This window comes from Pseudopodoces humilis, chromosome 2 (assembly GCF_049639895.1).
Source record: "Pseudopodoces humilis isolate 2021_Gansu_Grassland_sample_001 chromosome 2, ASM4963989v1, whole genome shotgun sequence".
Taxonomy (NCBI): Eukaryota; Metazoa; Chordata; class Aves; order Passeriformes; family Paridae; genus Pseudopodoces; species Pseudopodoces humilis.
In genome coordinates, this window is record NC_142201.1 from 40,464,122 (window position 1) to 40,484,659 (window position 20,538).

The 20,538-nt window shown below is 37.9% G+C and overlaps 1 protein-coding gene across 1 annotated transcript in view; it reads left to right on the top strand.

The window, feature by feature from the left end:
• ABCC4 (ATP binding cassette subfamily C member 4 (PEL blood group)) overlaps positions 1-20,538 on the top strand; it is a 142,235-nt gene that overhangs the window by 116,412 nt on the left and 5,285 nt on the right. Inside the window, exons 29-30 of the mRNA XM_005516443.3 lie at positions 2,095-2,200; positions 16,517-16,651. Coding sequence (XP_005516500.2) covers positions 2,095-2,200; positions 16,517-16,651 — 241 coding nt within the window. The remainder of the gene's footprint in view (positions 1-2,094; positions 2,201-16,516; positions 16,652-20,538) is intronic.

Genomic DNA, 20,538 nt, shown 5'->3' on the forward strand with positions numbered 1-20,538 from the left:
CCTGATTGCTTACTGGCCTTTGTTCAAAAGGAGTTGAGGAACACTTGCTTCTTACTTTGTTTTTGGGCTTCTTTTAGTAAGTAGGAGCAGAGGGACCAAGCCTCTCAGACTGTGGTCCAGAACACAGTTCTCTTAAGCTCATGACAGAATTTAAATTTTCAGTCCCCAGATGAAGTTAAAAGTTAGAATGCATGGAATTCTTACTTAACTGTTTATGTCTTCCTTCTCTTTGATGATTCTTCCTGTCATCAGCAAGGATCTGTCATGCTGATTGCTTCAACTTAGCTTGTAACAGAAGCTGTGTTTGTCCTTCAGAGCACATGAGCTCCTACTTTCTACTGTAGAAATTTAATAGTTACTTCATTCCTCTAAGTGATCCAGTTCTTCCAAAGTTGTCTGTCCACTTTTTATTGCTGGTGCCTCCTGGCATGATGGCGTCAGAACAATTCTCTTTGCGTAATTCATGAAGTGATACCAGATATTCATCGTTTGCAAACGTGATTTCAGTATGGAGTACTACTGTCTAAAAAAATACTGTTTAATCAGAGGAAGATATGTTTTATGAATCTTTTATGTATTTTATTTTTTTTCTCATTACTTTGAAAAATTTGAAGAATTAAGGCTTTGCAAGCAACTGATTGCAGCCAACATGCCTGCCTAAATAGCCTAGTTTACTCAGATAGCTCCTTTGTCTCTTTTTAACCTAATCTGCAGCATTTTATTATTCTCCAGTCATCATACATACAAAAGAACAAATTCATGTATTAATAGAAATTCTGGAAATGAGGCCCCTGACTTCAGGTGACTGACTTTTAGGCTGGAGCTTCCTTGGTTGAACTAACACCAGTATATTTTGAGTTCTTTGTGTCATCCTTCTGTCTTGGATGAGAAATTTGGTTTCTGTTCCTTTTTCTCCATTTTTGCCATTTGTCTTTTGGGGTGTTTTTGTAGGCTGGTGAGTATTCACAATGCCTGGCTGGTAGGACGCAAGGCTACCTGTGCAGTGTGGGCTGTCAGGTGCCTCTAGAGGGCATTCATTGCCATATAGCTGCCTAATCCAGGTTTTCAGATTCACCTTCCAGCCATGCCTCTTCCCTTTCACTGATTCAAGAGAGGACTGTAGAGATCTCCATGTGTAAGCCTGACTGGTGTCCTCTAAGTGAGGTGGTGTCAATGCTTCTCTTGTACAGTTAGTTACTCCAATAAGATCCATTTCTATGAGTATTGCCCATCTTTTGCCTTAATGCTCATTTGTAGGGCTAAAGAACATTCTAGAGTTCTAGAGTTACCTATGTATCAGTGTAATTTTATTTCCTTTTCAGTTTTCAACTTCATTTGTGACAGTTTTAACTTTAATCCTCTTATTCGGTGTCTGTGCTCTAGCGTAGTTTTCATTCTTTACAAGTCTTACGTTTCTTTCTGCTGTCCTTTTCTTAGGTGCTTTGTTCATACAGTAGGGCTTACTCTTAACTTGAAATCTTCTATCTCTTTCCTTGGGTTGTGCATTCCAGTTAATGCTTTTGATTTACACAGAATGCCAAATTTTGGGTTTTTTCAGTATTCAAGTTCTTGAGCTATTCCAGTACTGTTTTAGTTTACCAACCATTTCCTCTAATTAATCTGTGTTTGCATTTGAAATCAAGAACCTTGGTTCTAGGCTGTCTTGCATCTGTTCTTCAGATGATTTGCAGTGAAGGATATTTACTTCCACCGATTTTTCTTCACTGCTTGCACAAACTAAATCTTGAAAGAGAATAACAATGTTTTCTTGGTGTAGAAGTCAGTAGAATGATCTGTATTTATAGAATTTTCCCTTTTCTGTAATCAAAGTCTGAGAAATTAGTCTCCTGAAATGAAGCCTATTGCTCTACTTACAAGAAGAAACACTTTCCTTGTCAGGTATAAATTTTGGAGTATGTTTCATGATATGCTTCCAAGTCATCTGGTATAACAAGAGGAAGAAGCACGGTAATAACTTCATAAGCATATTTCCTTCTATCCAGTCATGTTTGATGAAGTCATAAAACCTGCCTGCCATTCAGTTATCCATGCTAACTTCTTATTTTTGTCTGCATTGCTCTTGCTGTGTTTCAGAACAGATGAGTTCATTCAAAAGACGATCCGTGAAACCTTTGCTCACTGCACAGTGCTGACCATTGCACACCGCTTGAACACCATTATTGACAGTGATAGAATTATGGTAAGACAGTTAACTGCTTCACTTTTTTTTTTTTTTTTCTTTCCTGAAGAAAAATAATTTTACTGACTCTGCTTAATTTTGATCCAGAAGTGGGTAGGAGTGTAAGTCATATGTTAGGCTTGTCCAAGTTAACCTCATTATCCTAGCTACTGTGACTCACAGCTCATAAAACTGTAGCTGTAATGACCTGGAAAGAATTCTTGCTTTCTCTTGCCTTGTGCTTTCCATCCCTCAAGGCACAAACCCACTGCAAGTGAGGTGCAGCAGGAGACCTGAGCAAATAAACTCTGCCAGTACTGGGAGCCTGTGAAGTCATACCCGTGAGGTTCTGGAAAGAGTCAGCTGGGTGCAGTCTTGGTGGGCCAAGGGAGGCAGTGGCAATAGTTGGTGTGGGATGTGTGAGGAGGAAGTGGTGGAGGTTCTGGGGCAGGAAGCATGGAGGTCAGGAGACAGCAGCTGCCCTGGGGCAAAGGTAGTGATGGGAGAAGTAGGACAAGACTGGTGAGGTGATGAACGTGGCCAGCTTTCCAAAGCAAGGTTCAAACTGAGAAGATGAAGCACTACCAATGCAGCAGCCTCTGCCATCTTCGCTCCCAGTAGAGGAATGTTATACCCTATCTGCCACCTAGTCTGCCCCACAGTGCATTGCAGATACATAGAAATTATGATGATTTTCATAAAGGCAGTAATGTTCCCTGGGCTCTCAGGAAATCTGTCTGGTTTGTGTCCTTGACATGATGTGCAGCCTGCAGTTTTACAATTTTCTGCAATAAAAGCATGAGCCCTTTGCAAACATCTTCACAGCCAATTAATGAAATAACTGGCATAGGGGAAAAACTGTGTTCATAAGTGGAACTCAAACTTAACTGGGCTTTGAGCAGAAATTAATCTTCACCTCTTGGTGGTAACCTTAAAAAATACCTCTCAACTTTTGTCTTACGAAAGTGAAACATGATCGTTCTTTCCATAGTTTTTTGTTTTGTTTTATTTTACTGGATGCTCAAAACATTTAAAAATCTTTGATTGAGTTACAGTGGTTGCCTGAAGTACACAAAATTAAACAATTCCATCTGCTGAGGTGAGTGATGTTCTAAGGAGTAGAATGGATTGTGAGCTCAGTGATTATAGTTTACTTCCAAAGAGAGAAACCAGCAGAACTGCCACAAGTAGTCATGTAATTGTAAGCATTTAACATATAATAAATAAATATTTTCTTCTCTGGTGAATACCTCCCCACAGGTCTAATGGATATGTTGGTGTTTTCTACAACTGAAATGAACAAAAGATTTGTGAGGAAACAACTGTGACCTAGTTAATAGCTGTGTGTGTTTGTTAGCTGTCCAAAGGGATTTCTGTGGGTTTTGGTTCTTTAGCTACCATTAACATGGTAGGTGCAGAATTCTCTCTCCACAAAGATGTTTTCCTAGTTTTACCTTTAATGTCATGAAGTTGCAATGAAAACTAAATGTTTTTACTTTTTTTTGCCAAAAATTGTTGGAGCAAAGCATAAAAATTTCCCTTTTCCTCAAACTACTCAGAATAATTGCCAACTACATAGCTACTCTATTGCATTTTAAGTGTCTGTACATTATTCTTACTCTTATGTTGTTTCAGTTTAGTCACTATTAAGATTTCTAGTTTCCTAATTGTCTAATAGTCTTTAATGCTTTTGGCCTCTTTGGAGTATTAAAAAAGAGACTTGCAAGAAGATGTCTCTTTGAGTCTGCAGTCAGTAGTAACTTTTAAATATTTTTCATCTTTTTGCATTGCTCCATTTTGATCTTACAGATTTCTGTAAACTGGGGGAGAGAGGAAGGCGAGAAGCCTGATTAGAAAAAGGAGAAAACTGAAATGTAACTTTGTAACAATGCCTCTTTTTAAGGATGCCTATTTTCTCAGCATCCTTACTCAGTTATTGATTCTGTTTAGGGGTAAATTAGAATTATCATCTTATATTTAGAATGATCAGAGTTATGGCAGGTGTGCTTCTGTTACACTTTAATTACTTGGTTTACTCAGGCATGTAACTCCTAGAGGGACTAAAGCAGAATTTTGGAAGAAAAACATGTTAAAAATTCCAAGAATAAGAATATTCTTCTAGAAGACTATTAATTAATAAGGGTTATTAATAAAATTAGAATTCATGGAAAATTAACTATTTACTTCAATATCACAAAACTTGAGAAGACTTAGCTAAAGAAAGCTTTTAGTGTGTTCTATAATTTGGTTAGTTAATGGTGTGTTTTAGTAATTCACAAATTTAACTTGATGAAGATTGTTTTTCAAGAGTCAGAAATACAACAAAGAAAGTGCATTGTTATTCATTTACCCAGTATTATTAAAAGCCCTTGTTTTGTTTCTCCTTTAATTGGGACCTCTAGGTGCAATAATGCCTTATTTATAAGCTATCCCAAATCTCTCTTGTTTGCTATCCTGATAAGTTTTTTTAGAAAATGAAGGAAGAAGAACAAAGATACAACCTGATAGTCAATATATTAACAATTGTCTTTTGACAAATAATAAGTTATTTTTCAAACAAATTTTGGGCAAACTTGTTCAGCTCTCTTAAATCAATCACAAATGTTCAAGCCCATTCCTGAACAAGTGGATATCACTGAGGACTTTCCACCCTTCCCATTGAGTCAGGTTGAAAGGAACATCCTGCTCAAAGCAGGGTCAGCACTAAATTCACATCAGGTTGCTCAAGACTTTTTCTATTTGAGTCTTGAAAACTCTGAGATGGAGATTCCACAGTCTCTGGGCTACCTGCTCCAATGTTTAATTACCTGCTATTAAGTCTTTTTTCTCCTTATGTCCAGTGAAAGCCTTTATTCCTTTTATGGCAATTGTTTCTTGTTTTCCCACTGTGTATCTCATTAAGAGCCTTCTGTCTTTCAGTAACTTCTCTGTAGATATGGGAAGGTTGCTGTTAAGTCCCCTGAAGCCATCAGTTCTCCAGAGTGAACATGCACTGCTCCATCAGCCTCTCCTCATAGGTGCTCCAGTTCACTGACCACCCTTGTAACCCTATTTCGAGCTTGCTCAGATTTACCTTGCTTTTTCTTGTACTAGGGGGTCAAAACTGGTGATCATGTTGAGTGTGTTGGCTGCAGTCTCCAGCTTGGCATTGTCCATGAGTTTTTGATTTAATTCTGTTTAATTACTGGTTAAAGCAGAACTTTCCAAAAAGAAAGAAAAAAGAACCCTGAAGTTCACCTTTAGGGTTAATCCAAACATTAAAAAAAAAAAAATTAGAACAGAAAATAATTTTGAGAAAGTCATGAGAAAATGTCAAGTTGGATGAGTATGGAAATAGGAACTGAACGTGAACTGTTGCATGTCTGCTCACACCCGTCGTAATAACCGGTTCTATTTTAGAAGAGAAGAAAAGCCTACTCAAGGAGGGAAAAAAGGAAGAACAGAATACATTTTATACAACTGCAGACAAATCTGGCCTCAGGAGTTGTTTTAATTCTCGTTTGTTCCATTCCCAAAACCATACCTCTGCTTTCATAATCCAGGTCACGCCTTAAGAGTATTTCCATTATATCTGTCTTAGTGATAAACACGTTTTATCAGAACTTCAAACGCTTAAAATCATTGAGGGAAGAGCTGTATTGTGTAACGTGATACTCTCTAACCCAATCGCCTCAATGAGTAATGCTACATTGCGCTTGCATAGGACCTTTCATCTGGAAATTGTAACGCTCTTTATAAACATTAATTAATTAAACTTCAAACACCTGGGTGAGATAGGGAAGTATCCATACAATCTTTGGAACCAAAGTTGGAAAGACTTGTAAAGTCAGCCCATCGAATAATACTACCATAAAATTATAATCCAGTGGTTTTCAAGCTCCTTTTTTTTTTCTTCCCTGTGTGCTACTCCAGCATCTACTAGGACACTTTCTCATTCCTTTCCTTCATTGCTTTGAGAAGCCAAGTTGTAACTCTTCCCATCAGGTGCTAGCGGTACCCATTTTGGCTCTTTGGCACAGGTAGGCACTCTGCTGTGTGGTAGAAGGTGGGGGTAGGATGAAAGCTGCAGTTACCTCTTCTGTCACGGCAAATCCTGGCAGAAGCTCAGCTCAAGCTTGCTTCACTGGTCCCTCATTCCCTGTAGCTTCCCCACCACCTCAACAGCTTCTTCCTTGTCCCATCCTCATCACAAAGGGCAAAGACCTTTTATGTAAATTGCATCTGCAGCTTGTGGCAGCCAATGGGCACCACTCACAAGACTTCCAGGGGGATCGTATAAAATCCCCATTACCCATTTCTTCTCTTTCTCTCTGCTTCCTTCTTCAGGTTGAGAAATTACTTTTAGAAACTCTGTTTTTACAGAGGGGCAAACAGAAGCATATAGAAATTGAGGCTCACCCAGGGACATAGTGGTTCAGTAGCAAATAAAGTATGTGCATCTGGTAAGAACCTGATGGAGTTGTTTGCTGTCTATACTATGCTGTGGCCTCTTCAGAGGAAAGTCACAGTCAAAACTTGTGCTTTTTTCAATGACAAGAATGTTTCTCCAGAGAGTTTTCATATCAGTGCAATACTTCTTTGAAATGGAAACTCTTTATGCAAGCAGAACTTGATCTAGTAATTAAAAACTGTCATTCAAATAGGAAGTTTTTGATGAGAGAATCATGGGAAGAGATTTGATTTATTTATGTGAAAATCTGTTGTGGTTACATTCTGAAATGACTAATATTCAGAGTAACAATACAATGCACTTCACAGCCAGACCTGAGTTGTTTTTTTTGGTCAATAGAAAATTACTTCCCACGTCTTTCTGATAAGCCTCCCTACTTCCCACATCTTTCCGGTACGCCTCCCTCATTCAATTATTCTCATTTTTCTGATGTTGTGTTTGCCATGATGGAGCATCTGGGCCTCATAAGTCAGGAACTGTGTTTCTTGCACTGTAGATATCTAACTTCAGCAGAGCAATCAGTCCACCAAGAGTAAGTATAAACATCTTGGAATCAAAGAGAGAGAGAGATCCAGGCAGTGTGGTGTGTGGTGAAAAGGGTGTCACCTACAGCTAGATAGAAAATGCTATGCGGCAGACACGGTGTGAGTCTCTCTCTGGAATTCCCGTATCTGACCCATTCATATCCTTCATCAATCCAGGTGGAGATGAGACAGTGGTGATAGACATCTAAGTGAATATGATAGTGATGGCCATACTGCCCTTCCTTACCATGGGGATCAATCACAGCGTTTTTCCTGGAAGTGCAGTAATCTGTGCTGTCTGAAGAGGTCTGGATGCAGTGCTCCCCATTCCCAGGAAAATGTTGTGTTCTCTGTGTACCCAGGGCAGTCAGGTTAAGGCCTTCCTTTTGAAAAATTGCATTGCCAGAAGTGCCAGAGTCATCAGAGGATAACATAAGGGAGTCTGAATCTGCAGCCCAGTGAGAGGCAGAGCTCCTGTAGCAGTGGGGAAGCCCCATCTGTCCTACTGATACCTTCATGTGAGCTTTCACTGCAGTTCCCAGCTTCAGATGGAGATGTGGAGAATGCAGGAAAGTAGTGATGGTACACTTGAATTAGTAATACTGAGTTAAAATTAGAAAAGCTATGGTCTGTCAACTCTTCTTTACATGGCTTTCTTTTCCACTTAATACCACTGCTGGAAAAGGAATGTGTTTTACAGCAAATCTCAGCATTCTGTTTAGGAAGTATTACATTAAGTCACAAGACACAGAACATGCAGTCCTTGCTTTAGGACAGTTCTTGTGAAAGCTGTGTCCCACCATTGGTGTTGACTCTCTGGTCTTCAGTGTGTCCATGTCAAAGTGTTTCCTTTGGACACACTTTGGTGGAGAGCTGCCCACTGTCAGACACTGGCCCTCAAGTGCTTGAGATGTCTAAGAGAGGTCAATTGATGAGACCATAAATACTTCAGGACCCTGGGATGATAGAATATGAAAATTTATTAAAATAAGAATTAATTATGACTTCAAAATTCTGAAGCAGGACAACTGGATGGGTATAAGATGGGTATTTATTTTTGTTCTGTAACAGAAAGGTGGAAGAGGATTTGACCTTTCATTAGCCCAGTATCTGGAGTGTGGTGAAATATTATTGGATGTTATGCTTGAACTATTGAAGTCTGTTCTGTTAAAGAATGTAAAAGGAGCTTAATGGATTATAGTAGCTAGAATGGATGCCGAATTTTTGTAACTAAGCATCTAATTCTTCATAAAAACCTTGAAGTACCTTGTGGATCTGAACCTAGTAATCCGCAGTAAAATTGCTAGGTTAATACTGGTGCACCTGCTGTCATTATTCAAAAGGAACAAACACTAACAAAACCCCTTTTTTTGGCTCAGCCTCTGTCTTGAAAATATGGAATAAGGAATATTAGAACTAAATTAATTCTTGTTTTTATTCAGCTTAAGAAAGATCCCCACTGAGTTCTGGGACCAAAGTCTCTTGAGTAAGGAAATGTGAAGACAGAAATACAAAGGATACTCATAGAAGGGGACCTGCATGGAGAGCAGAGGGTCTGGAAACCATAATCCTTTATGGTTTATCCTTTCTTTTGTTAACTCAAGACTTCTGGAGCTTCTGCAAGAGCTGAGCATTTGGCAAATGATTTTTCAGAAATGGTCAGTTTTATTTTGGTTCTGAACAAAGGCAGATTCCACTGTTCCCAGATCTTCTGAAACTGGGTTGATGTTCACCAAACCAGGAGAGAAAACAAGATCCTTCCATTTCTTTCTTGGAATTTATTGAATTCCACAAATATTAGCAGTGAAAACATTGCTTTCAAAGCCAAGTAATATATGCATCTTTACCATTAAGAGAAGATTCTATATAGGTGTTTAGGCCAGGTTTTGCATAAGATACTGAACTGTGTGCCATGGCCTTGTATCAGAGCAAGACTTCTCATTTGACATGGAGTGTCTGTGACAGTTGTAAATGTCATACCTATCTGCCTCTAAAATCAAGTCAAAATCCCAAAGAACTTGAAAATATGCTGGAGTTCTTGATTCTCAGTTTTAAGCTACACTTCTCTAAGATATCGGTATCTTTAGTTCTTAAAAGCTGCTCCCATTTCAAGAGGGCTGCCCAGCAAGATTCTTCTTTTGCCTAAAGAAAACAACTAATTATTGAGGCAGTACTTCAGCTGGAAGCATTCAAACAAAGAAGTTGAATTTGAATTTCTGCAGGAAGTGAAGCCAATGTTTGATGAACGTTGGTCTCTCGTTCTGTCAGGCATTTGTATGTGAAAGTGTTTCATCAGTGTAAGAACAGAAGGGTCATATCATGTTTCTTTAAAGACAGTGGTATGAAATCTAGACTGTACTAGAAATACATCTTTAGAGAATGATTTTTGCTTGCTCAGAAATACTGTATTACTGTTTAAAAGCAAATTAGCACAGGTCATGTTGGTGGCTGATGCCCTGAGCAAAGTTTCTGATAAGGTGAAACTGTGCATGGCAGCTGAGCCACAAGTTTGTTGTCATCAGAAACTGATAAAACCAGGAGACATGCTCAGTCATCTGCAACAATATTCCTTAACCTCTTTAAAAGTATAATATCCTTGTAGCTTATCTACCTTTCTAAGACCCTCAAAAGCCTTATTAAAGAGTGGGATTTTTTAAACTGAAGTATATCTCATATCACTTCAGGCCACATTTAAGTCATTCTGCAATCCCAGTTGAGAAATGTGGCTTTACAGTGATGGAAGCAGTCATTACTGATTGACCAAGGGAGAGTTTTGTCAGCACGTACATGTTCATGTCAGCTGTTGGTAAGCACTGGCACGAGGCCCCTTCATACCCTCTGAAGCAAGGGTTGAACTTACACTGGAATATCAGATGTTTGGAGGTGAGCAAACTGTGCGATACAAGAGACATTTGCAGTGTGTGGTTAACAGACTTCTTCAGCGACACACAGAAGGAGTTCATATCGAGTGATTATCAGTAGAGTAAGTCTCATTACTACATATGTCATTGGTATTTTTTCCCCACGACATTACATCCAGCTTAAGGTGGCATGCCATCAGATGGAGGAAAAGAAGGTAGATTTATTAATCTCTGCAAGAAGCCTAAAGAAAACCTGTGTGAACCAATTTACCAGGCGGTGCTGCATGCTCAATTTCCCCAAAGTTACAGCCAAAGAGTAATTTCAGTTTAAAGAAATTGATTACAGAACAAGATGTCTAAAGTTGACTTTTCTGTGAAGCAGGGGATAAGGAAGTATGTTTCAAATCCCAATGACCAGTGACAAGTCCGGCATTGTTACAGCAAAGTTAAACTCTGCTGAGGTAAGTTATTTGGAAAATCAGAAATTAATAATTCAGATTATAAGAAGGTAAATTCCCATGTTTGCTCTGCTCTGTTCATATACATTATTTGACACCAAATGTGTCTGGAGTCACTGGTAGAATAATTCGTGTAGGAACCCTGAAGGAGCATGGGGAATTATTTGAATAAACATGAAGGCTTAGGAAAAATAAAAACAAAAAAAAACCCCAAAAATAACCAACCAAAGCTTCACCACCAAAAATTAAAAAAAAAAAAAGAGGAAACTTTCAAAATAAAAGAAACCTTTAAAATTGTTTCTAAGTTATATTTACAGCCTTCTCAATGTGCTTCGATGTTCATAAACATGTTTAGATAGATTGATATTTATAAATGATTCTTCAGAGAAGTATGTACATGTTTCTGATCTGTTTTGACAAACCATGATGAGACAGAAGAGACAGAACATGCTTGCATCTGAACTTAATGCCAGCTGGAGTACAGGCTGTTGACTCTTTCCCACGAAGCTATGTATTGTCTTGGGTGAATATATTTCTTATAATATGATGTAACCAGAAGCATCTCCTGAATATTCTTCTCTTCCCAGGACTTTATTGAAGATCATCTTGATGTATGCTCTCTGAGGAAAACATTGTTCAAAGTTGTACTCCTAGCAGAGTTTTGAACTTTAATAATGATTTTGTTGTTTGGTGATGTCTTCTCCAAGTCTAAATTAAATCAGATGTATTCCCAAGGAGATAATTTCCTTGAATTATTTTTCTTTTGAATAGGAAATAAAAACATTTATGATCAACTCTTAAATGTCCCATTTCCCCTCTGGCTTAATGGTGAATATGAACGTGAATAAGAATACTAGTCATTCCTCAATAATAATTGAAATAAATTCCCATGCCCCCCTCCTCTGTTGCTGAACACTTCCAACCTTGGATTGTTTTTTTTCTCAGAATGTTTTATAACTATTGTTCTCTTGGTTTGTCTGCTTTTGTTGCTGAAAGTTAGAAAACACAGGATTTGGAACTTTGTTTTTTGTGACTATGGATAGCTGTAAGTACATGGTGTTTGTTACAGCATTTTAAAAGGCCCTTTTTCTTTCTCTCTCTGTGGCTAATGACACTTCTTTTACATACATATATATTACAATTGTATATATATATTAATTATATATACATATTGATCCACAAAGAGGATTGTAAAATTCACTTAGAAAATTAGTGTTGGCTTCTCCAAAGTCCTGTGCAACAGAACAATATAGATTATTTGAGGAATCATCAAGCAGAAAAGGTGTTCTGGCTCTACTGCCTAAGTTTCTGTTGCAAACTCAACTATCTTGATGCTCAGCTATCCTTGTTGCTTGTTGTTTTGTTTCTCTCTTTTCATGGTGAAATGAATTTCCTGACTCCTTTCTCACCATTTTATGTTTTACTTTTTGTCTTCCTTCCCCTGCTTTTTTGTCTTGGTTAATACATTAAGTTGTGAATCCATGGGAAACATGGAAATACTGCAAAGCTGGGTGGTTTAGGGAGGGACTTAGGCAAAGCGGGGATAGATACCCTGGTAGGTTACAGCTGAGGCAAAATGTAGTGCTCAAATCTTACCCATATTTAGTTCAGCAACATTTTTGTGGCATAGACAAATAGTCCTGTGCTAGTTAGAGTTAACGTAAACATATTTAAATGGCTAATAATCTTCTCGTTTTTGATATTGCAGGTCAAGATCAAATACTTCTTTTCTGTTTCTCTGTCCTTCCCTGTCATATTTTAATCATCCCCTTTTTGTGTTAATTATGTGCCCCAAATATCAAACAAAGTGCTGTTCAAAACTTTGTTGTCTTCTACCATTATGGTTCTTATGGTTCTGGAAAGATCACAACTCAGATGAGCAGTCACTGGCTCAGACTATTCAACCAGGCTGAAACGTTAGGTGGAATAGAATTTTAGATGGCATGAGAGGATTTTACACAAGAATAATACATCATTTGAGCCTTTTTAGAACTTAACATGTCTCTATATTGCTGCTTGAGCAATGCTAATTTGAATAGCTGTAAGTAAAGATGTTTTCACCATACTTGGGGAGGTGAGCAAATTCCATTGAGCAGCAATTTTCCTGCATGTTTTCTTTTGTATGATTGCCAGCAGCCAATTTTGTAAATTTTGTGCTGTTGGAATTACTCTTTCATATGAGAAAATCCTGTTGTAGTCATAAAGGTGGTACTACAAAGGCAAGAACAGTGCAGGCAAGGTAAAAAAAGCCGCCAGTGCAAGAGGGTTGAGAATCTGGCCGTGGTTTACATATGACCACTTTGGATTTATATAACTCTTTTGTGTTTGTTTTTATTTCACTCTGGGCTGTCTAAGCATTTCACAGGCAGTTAGCTCCCACAGAATGATCAAGTTTTTATTTCATGTATTTTACAAAGAGTCAGAGCGAGGAGCTGAAAAGTCGAGTGATTTGCACAAAACCCCTCTCTCAATATCTGCACTGAAGTCTGTGATGAAATTCAAGTCTGATTCAGAGTCAAGTGCTCCTGTGTGTCCTCCACAATCTCCCTGACGATCTGATTTTGCCAGCTACAAGCTTCTCTGGCTCTTCTGTATCAAGTTCCACTGGTACAACTGCCTTGGAACATATCTGGGTTCGATTCTCTTGTATTGTGCAGTGATAAGCGTTGCAAGTTGATCAGAAAATATGTGGCTGGTAAACACCAGATTCCACCTTTCCTGAATGATTAGCTGGCTTTTTGAAGTCCTAATGATTTTAATTTGGCTTGGAGTCAGTGAGTGAGAGTATGCAAAGCCTTAGCCAAAGTACCTATTTATTTATGTAAATCTTATCAGCACACATTTCTTCAAAGAAGAGTACCTATCTCTTTGTCTAAGCGCTTTTTAATAAATATATAAATACATAAATGCATAAGTACCAAGTAAACCAGCTTAAATTTTCTCCATTGTCTCATAGATGACAGCAGTTAGTAGAAAGTGGTTTTCCTTGGTGAACAGGGTTTATAGTGTTCCTGATTTGTAGGAATGATATTGTCTGTTCAGTTTCATTCTTCATTTTTCATTTCAGATTTTTTTAAAAAGTAACACAGCTTTTTTTTCCTATAGCTGTTCTGTCTGTCTTTATAACACAAGTTTGGGTTTTATTCCCATAGAAAGGCTATGAATAGGTTAATGATTTGTTTAAAATGTGGATGGAGTTTCTCCAGACAGAAATTGCTCACTCTATCCATTTGTCTTCTGGACTTGACTATTTAAAACTTGGAAGAATGATTTTTCCTTTCCCCAGGTTCTCTGGAGGGGAAAGATTGTCTCTGTTTGTGATTGTTTCAGATATTTGCAAAATGAATGCTATAATTGCAGTACTGCAGTAATATAATTTTTTTAAACCCTCTACTTGTCTGTTGCAGTTCTTTACTTGTAAGAGACACATTTAATGAAGATGCTTTTTGTTTCCTTTCTTTGGGAGTGCTCCCTTAATCTAGTGCTATGCTGGAAAAAGCTTTACTTAAAGGCAACAGAGATGTTCTATGCTATGGCACCGTGATTTAAGTGTTGAATTGTATACGATAATTTATTGCATTTTTAAGGAAGCAAGGTCCTTAACTGTGACATACAGTGGCTTAAAAAAGATTGTGATGAAAGACATATTTATAATTAATAATTAAATCATTAACTCATTAAATATTCAGAGTAAATCAGATAGGACTAAGTACACTGAAAAGTCAGCATGTGTGCAAGTATACTTATGCAGTTAAAATACTGCATCTATTAAATGACTATATTGGGCTGTGAAATATTACTAATATTTAAGATTTTTCTATGAGCACTTTCTTCAGCTGCAATTCCGAATGATGCTGGAAATTACTTGCAAAGGAAATTCATAATACAGGCTGGGTTCTCTAAGAGCTTTTGAAAATAGCAAATATCTTCTTGTAGGTTGCTGTGAATACAGTTCATAAAATTAGATGTAATTATGCTGCTGTTTGTTGTCTGAGTTATTTTCCATTCAAATGCCATGTACTTAATTTAACTGGAAGGGAAGGAATTGGGTCCCTTTTCCCTGGTGCTGGGTCTCTGGTGTCAAACAAGTCGATAGTGATCTTGGCAGTGTGGTGTTTTCACACCAGTGCAGGCAAAGGGGTCAGCTCAGCTGTGCCCCTTCCCTGTGTGTTTTGTCATTTACTGGGGTTCAGACTGCTTGGAGATCTGCCAGCCCTTGGCCGTCAGGTTTTATGGAGCTGCACAGGCAAATGACACATTTGAAAGTTTCCTCACAGGACTCTGAATTAATCTACAAGCTTGTTGGAGATTCTTCTTTCGAACAGAAGTTTGCACGCTATTTTGTTACTTTGGAAGTTGTCCTCACAATATCTTTTATTCATTTCTTTCCTGAAATCAACAGCTCAATTTTTTTTGATCTTTCTTTTTTTCTCACAAGTGTGTACACCACAATTATGGCTTGAGTTGAGTCCTTGAAGTCCTTTTGTTGTGGCAATATCGTTGTCAATTGCAGGCCTGTGTATTCAGTTGTTTTATTTATATAAGAACAAAAATATTTTCTGAATTATTTTCTCACATAAATTCTTTTCCTTTTTTTTAAACTCCATTACTCCTACTCATGGCGTAAAGTACTGAACTTGCAAACTAAAACCCAAATCTCCTTCTTGAGTCAACACCATTAATTTATAAGCCAGTTAAGTATTTGAGTGCATTGCATTTGTCAATATTGGCTTTTCCCTGCTATTGTGTTTCTCATTCTCTTAGGTTAGTTAGGTGTATCTGAACCTCTGGTCTAGACTCACCTGCACATTTTTGTGTCATTCAAAGGTTTGTCACTTCTCTGACACCTCCTTTTTCTGATGACTAACACAAGTAGTTACCACCTATGCCAGAACAATATGGTTCCTACCAGTTCTTACCTGTTCAGCTTTCTACAAAGAAAGCTGTACTGTTTAATTCAAATATCTTGTTTTCTGTCCAGGTTTCTGAAAAGCTTTGTTCTTTTAGCATGGTTATTTAGTTACACCAGATATCTTTCTGAAAATCCATGTAAACCATTTTTCCTTTCGTTTTCTTCTGGTGCATTAAAAATTGTATCAGATTTGTGATTGCTAAAACTGTGGAGAACAAATTCTACCTGTGATCTGTGTGTCTTCTTTTGTTTTAATGACTGTTTCAATTAATTTGATTAATATTAATCTTATATCAAAATATATATGCTAGTCTAAAATTTCCTTGAATTGATCCTGTAAAGACTTTTAAAAATGTAAGTTCAGTGTTTGCTGCCATGCTGTCCTTAAATGAAGTCACTATTTCTGAGAACAGTTTCCTGGAGGTTCAGTCAGCTTATTCTTAATTTCTTCCTATATTTTTGACTGTGTATATTCTCTGTGGATTATTGACTTTAATGCTTATTTAATTTCTCTGTTGTTCGTTCTTTTTCCCTTCCCCTCTTTTTGGGTACCTGTGTCCATGGTGGCATCTGATCTTTTCTTTATGTGGAAAGAATAGGGTGAGGTTTAAATATCTTTCTAATACATAGTTGGCAAAAACTGATGCAAGAAATTGTTTATCTTTTCAGCAACACCCTCATTTTCTTTAATTACATCTTCACCTGTAATTCAAAAGACCTACTTATTCTCCCTTAACCGTCTTGGTGGTTATTGCGTGGTTTTTACCCACAGCTGTTTACTTCAGAGCCCATTTTGGACCTCTTTGTTTCCTTCTTACACAATGAATCTTATAATCTGCTTTGTCGACTGCACAAACATTGTATTTCCATATTCTGCATAACTTCATGTTGGAGTCCTATAGGTGGAATGGCTAGAGGGCACTTCAAAATTGTACAACAGGTCTGTAAACTGAGAAAGCGCTATACTAGTTTGAAGAGGACAGAATTCATTTTCAGGGTATAAAATTTGTCTTAGCACTAAAAATGCATACATTTCTCCCTTGCCTGTAGTTGCCTACATTTGGTTTCTAGTCTCTAACATTTAGTTTTTCATTTTCTTATGTTAATACATTGGTTTCTGCTGATTTAACAGGTTTTAGATGCGGGAAGACTGAAAGAATATGGTGAGCCTTACATTTTGCTGCAAGAACAAGACAGCTTGTTTTACAAAATGGTGCAACAAGTGGGCAAGACTGAAGCGGCTTCTCTGATTGAAACAGCAAAACGGGTAATTTTAGAAGAAGAGATAATTAAGTTTGTCTCTGCAGTTTGTTTATCTCAAGTTAGCATATTCAGTGTTGCAGTAAGCCTTCCACTAAAGGATCTGTCAGTTTTGCAAGGCAAAGCCATAATTTTCAGTGGGATATACACAGACTTCCAAATGATACATGTATTTATATACCCTGAGTTGAAAGACTGGATTTCTTGCATCCTTTTGTGTGTACACTAAACAGTAAGTGTAAATAATATAGGACATACTCACTTGTGCTGGGCATTGATCTTAACTTGCTGTAAAAAACATGTTAGGGCTGCAGAATCAAACATTTATCTGTTATGCCTATATTTTTTAAAGGGTCCATCAGATTTTAGGTGGGGCTCAGTACCTGTGACCATGCTGTGGTTCCTGAGGGTTTGATCACATTCCTTCTGTTGCATATTCATTCCTTTACTTCGTTCTTGTACCCTGGCTCTCTGTTCTGCACCAAAGATGAGCAGGGCTCAGCTAAGAAGCAACTGTTGAGTGTTTTCTTGCCTTCTTGTTCCCTGCAAGGCTCTGTCCCCGATTCACTGTGAACTGTTCAAATCCTACTTGGAGTACAAAATTATTAATGTAATTGTGGGCGTTCCTCTGGCAATCAAAGTGTTTAAGAGACATCAATGGATTCATTTTCATAATATGCCTGTGAAGTGAGGCTGTATCATCTCCACTTCTCAGATGGAAAGCTGAAACAGAGATAAAAAGATAAAAAAGAATGACCTGTGATTGAGGATCTCTTTGACTAGCTTTGGCTAGCTTTCTTTTTTCTTGATAATTTACCATGCAGGCTGTCCAGAGCAAGATTTTGATTCTCTCAGTGCCAACAAAGTTTTAGCATTGCTTCAGCTGAGACTGGCAGTGCTCAGTTTGGCAGCAGCTTGCTTGGAGCTCATGTAACTGTGCTTTCAACAGCCGAGAAAGGCACTGGTATTAAGCTGGTAACAACCTAAGAGAGCCTTTTACAGGCCAGAGGCAAAGCTCTTTAGCCTTGCTGCTTTCCTTTCCTCAAGTTCCTGGATGTGTGGAGCAGGGCTAGAGGAGCACAAAGTCTAAACTGTTACCACAGGGAAACAAAAGACCAATAGACAGGGAACAACACACAAAGACAGGAAACAAAATAGCAGGTGCTTGACTATTTTCCAGTAAAAAAATAGATGAATTTCCAGCAAGCTGGAAAAAAATGAAAAGTTGTGCTGTCATGGAGGCTGTGTGCTCATGTCTGGATGCTGTTTCACTGGACTTTTTGGAGAGTAGGGAAGAGATTTCTGTGTCTGTTCGTATTCTCAGATTTTATTTTTTAAGGAGTTTTTCAAGTAAAGCACTGTAGCTGAGAGCATACCCTGTAAATTCTTGTGTAGCACAAATTGCAGACATGCAAGAGGAAACAATTTTATCTTGAACTAAGCAGTGTTATGAGTTCTGTCCACTTCCACTGCTTCATTTATTTTCTTATTAGGAAGGAATGGCTTAGCCATGTTCTCTGTGGTATGTGTATGACAATCTGGAGCTTATATAAATGGTATTTAAAAGCTTCAGATTCATGTGACCATTGTCTGTAAAGTGAAGGCCAGCTTCCTAAGGCTTTCTCCTTGGAAAGGCAAGAGGTGAGGCTGTCCAGCTGTCATCTATAGAAATTTAGCTATGTCATGCTGTCATTCCTTCCTTCCTTCCCCAGAGCCCTCCCCAGTTGCACAATTGCATTCAAAGATGATTCAAAATGTATAAAAATAATTGCCTGATGTTACTTGCCCATATAGTCATCTGCAGTTACCACATCAATGTTATGTGATTTTGTACAGGAAGGGAAGAGATCCAGGAACCGGTCTCTGCTGAAATGTGGTTTGATGAAAAAGTTTCCTAACTCCCAGGCTAGAAGGCAGATACAAGCATTGGCATCTGCCAAGAATGCAAAGCATGGTGCTTTTCCACACTTGGACCAAAAATATGGGAATCAAGAGACTGTATCTCTAGTCAGCAGCTACCCAGAAGCAGAGTTATAGTTCTTTCTGTTTGAAGGACTTGGACAATTCAGGGGTTTTGTTGTTGCTGTCCCTTGTGCTTCATGCATACTTTCAGAGAAGTCGCTTAGTCAGAAGAGCTGATTCCAATGGTTTTTCTTTCTACGCTACTGAGTCTGCTGCATGTATTGCTGTTGGCTTCCCACATTCCTACTGTGGTTACTAAGAACTGTTTTTATGAAGAACAGCTTGCTTTCTGTTTTTGGAAAACAGCATGCTGCACATAAAAAGAAATGGTAATATGACATACATACATACTTTTCAAAAAGCATTGCAGTGGGTTGCTAAGTAAAATGGTTTGGAATGTGGTTATGCTTTGGCAATGATTATTTGATTTGTTATATTTTGAACCTGGATCTTGATTTATTTCATTTTGGACCTGTACAACACAAACTTGTAGGAATATCTTCTTTCAATAAAGTGAAACTTTAAATGCATTTTCTGGAAAAGTATTGATTCTGCATATATCCTTTAAGTGCAAATTAAGAGGTACTTCACATCTTAAATTGGGAAGACTAACTTGGACATATTTAAGAAACATAATTTTAAAAAGAAAATCTCATGGGCTTCTTAGCGAAGCATTGCAATACTGAGCTGTTGCTGGAACCTTAGCTCAGGCTTCCAAATTGATCCAGTTGCTGTTGTATGGCTCACTTGGTCACTCAGTATCCCCATTTTTTTGTGTAAATGTCAAAGAAAGCAACACAGGCACAACTCAAATTGGCAACTGCTGAGTATGTATTAAATAGCCCGTGAGCCTGATGGCAACTGAGTTATGCTTGACATCTTGAGGCTGTTTTTATCTTTGCTCGATTTACAAGAAGCTGCTAGGAGAAAATCCTATGGGAAAGAGAGAAATAGTCATCAAGCAGTGAAAAGAAGAAAAAAAATAAAAATTCTCAATTATTCAGATAAGCAGAAGTTGGTGTGTTCTCCCTGCTCTTGGCAGTGTTGAGAGAGGCTTTTCTGCGGGCTTTGGTGGCATCAGGATAGGGATGGGTTTCTGTCAGTCAGGTTTGAGTACTTTGAGGGAAAAAATAAGGATTGTTTTATTTTACTTTTAAGCTATGACAGATGTGTAAATATTAAAATACTAGGTGTTATCTCACCTCAGTGGTTACTTTTAAAATGGTTGCAGCTCTGTTGGCAGTGGAAGAAACTTGTATAAAGACTTGGGCATTTAATATCTTGAGGGATTGGGCTCAGGGGAAGAATTGCAATGAGACAGTTGAAAAGCAGCTGCCATTTCATTACATCTCTAGTAATGTGCCAAGGTTTTCTATTAGCTTTCCATTAAAAAAAAAAATCACATTCAAAAGCTGAATTAAAAGTATGCCAAAGTTTTATGTTTTAAACCAGGAACGGGATGGGAATACTGAGGCTGCTGTCTGCAGCCTGTGTGCAGTCAGCAGCCTCATTAACTTTCCTCCGTTGCATCCGATTGTGACTGGTTACTGAGGAATGCCTCTTCATAGGACTCCCAATTCTTCTGTTGATTCAAATCAGACTTGAATATTCTTTGAAACTTGTAAAAATGCATATACCCTGCATTAGTGAGTGCACAAAAGATGACAGTGGTACTTACAGGAATATTTTTGTAGAATGACTATTTCTTTTTTATCCCATGTGTCTTATATATGTATTCATGTATGTGAAAAGGATATTATTATCAAACAAACTGAACTTTGTTGACAACACTCTTAAATATAAATTGCAGAAATGTTTCATAAGCTGTACTCAAAGCAGTCTGACTAGGAGACCTAACTCGTGACACGTGTCAGCTTCAGAAAGATAGTGTATTTTCTGTTTTTAAAGACTCAAACAAAACTTTTCACATTC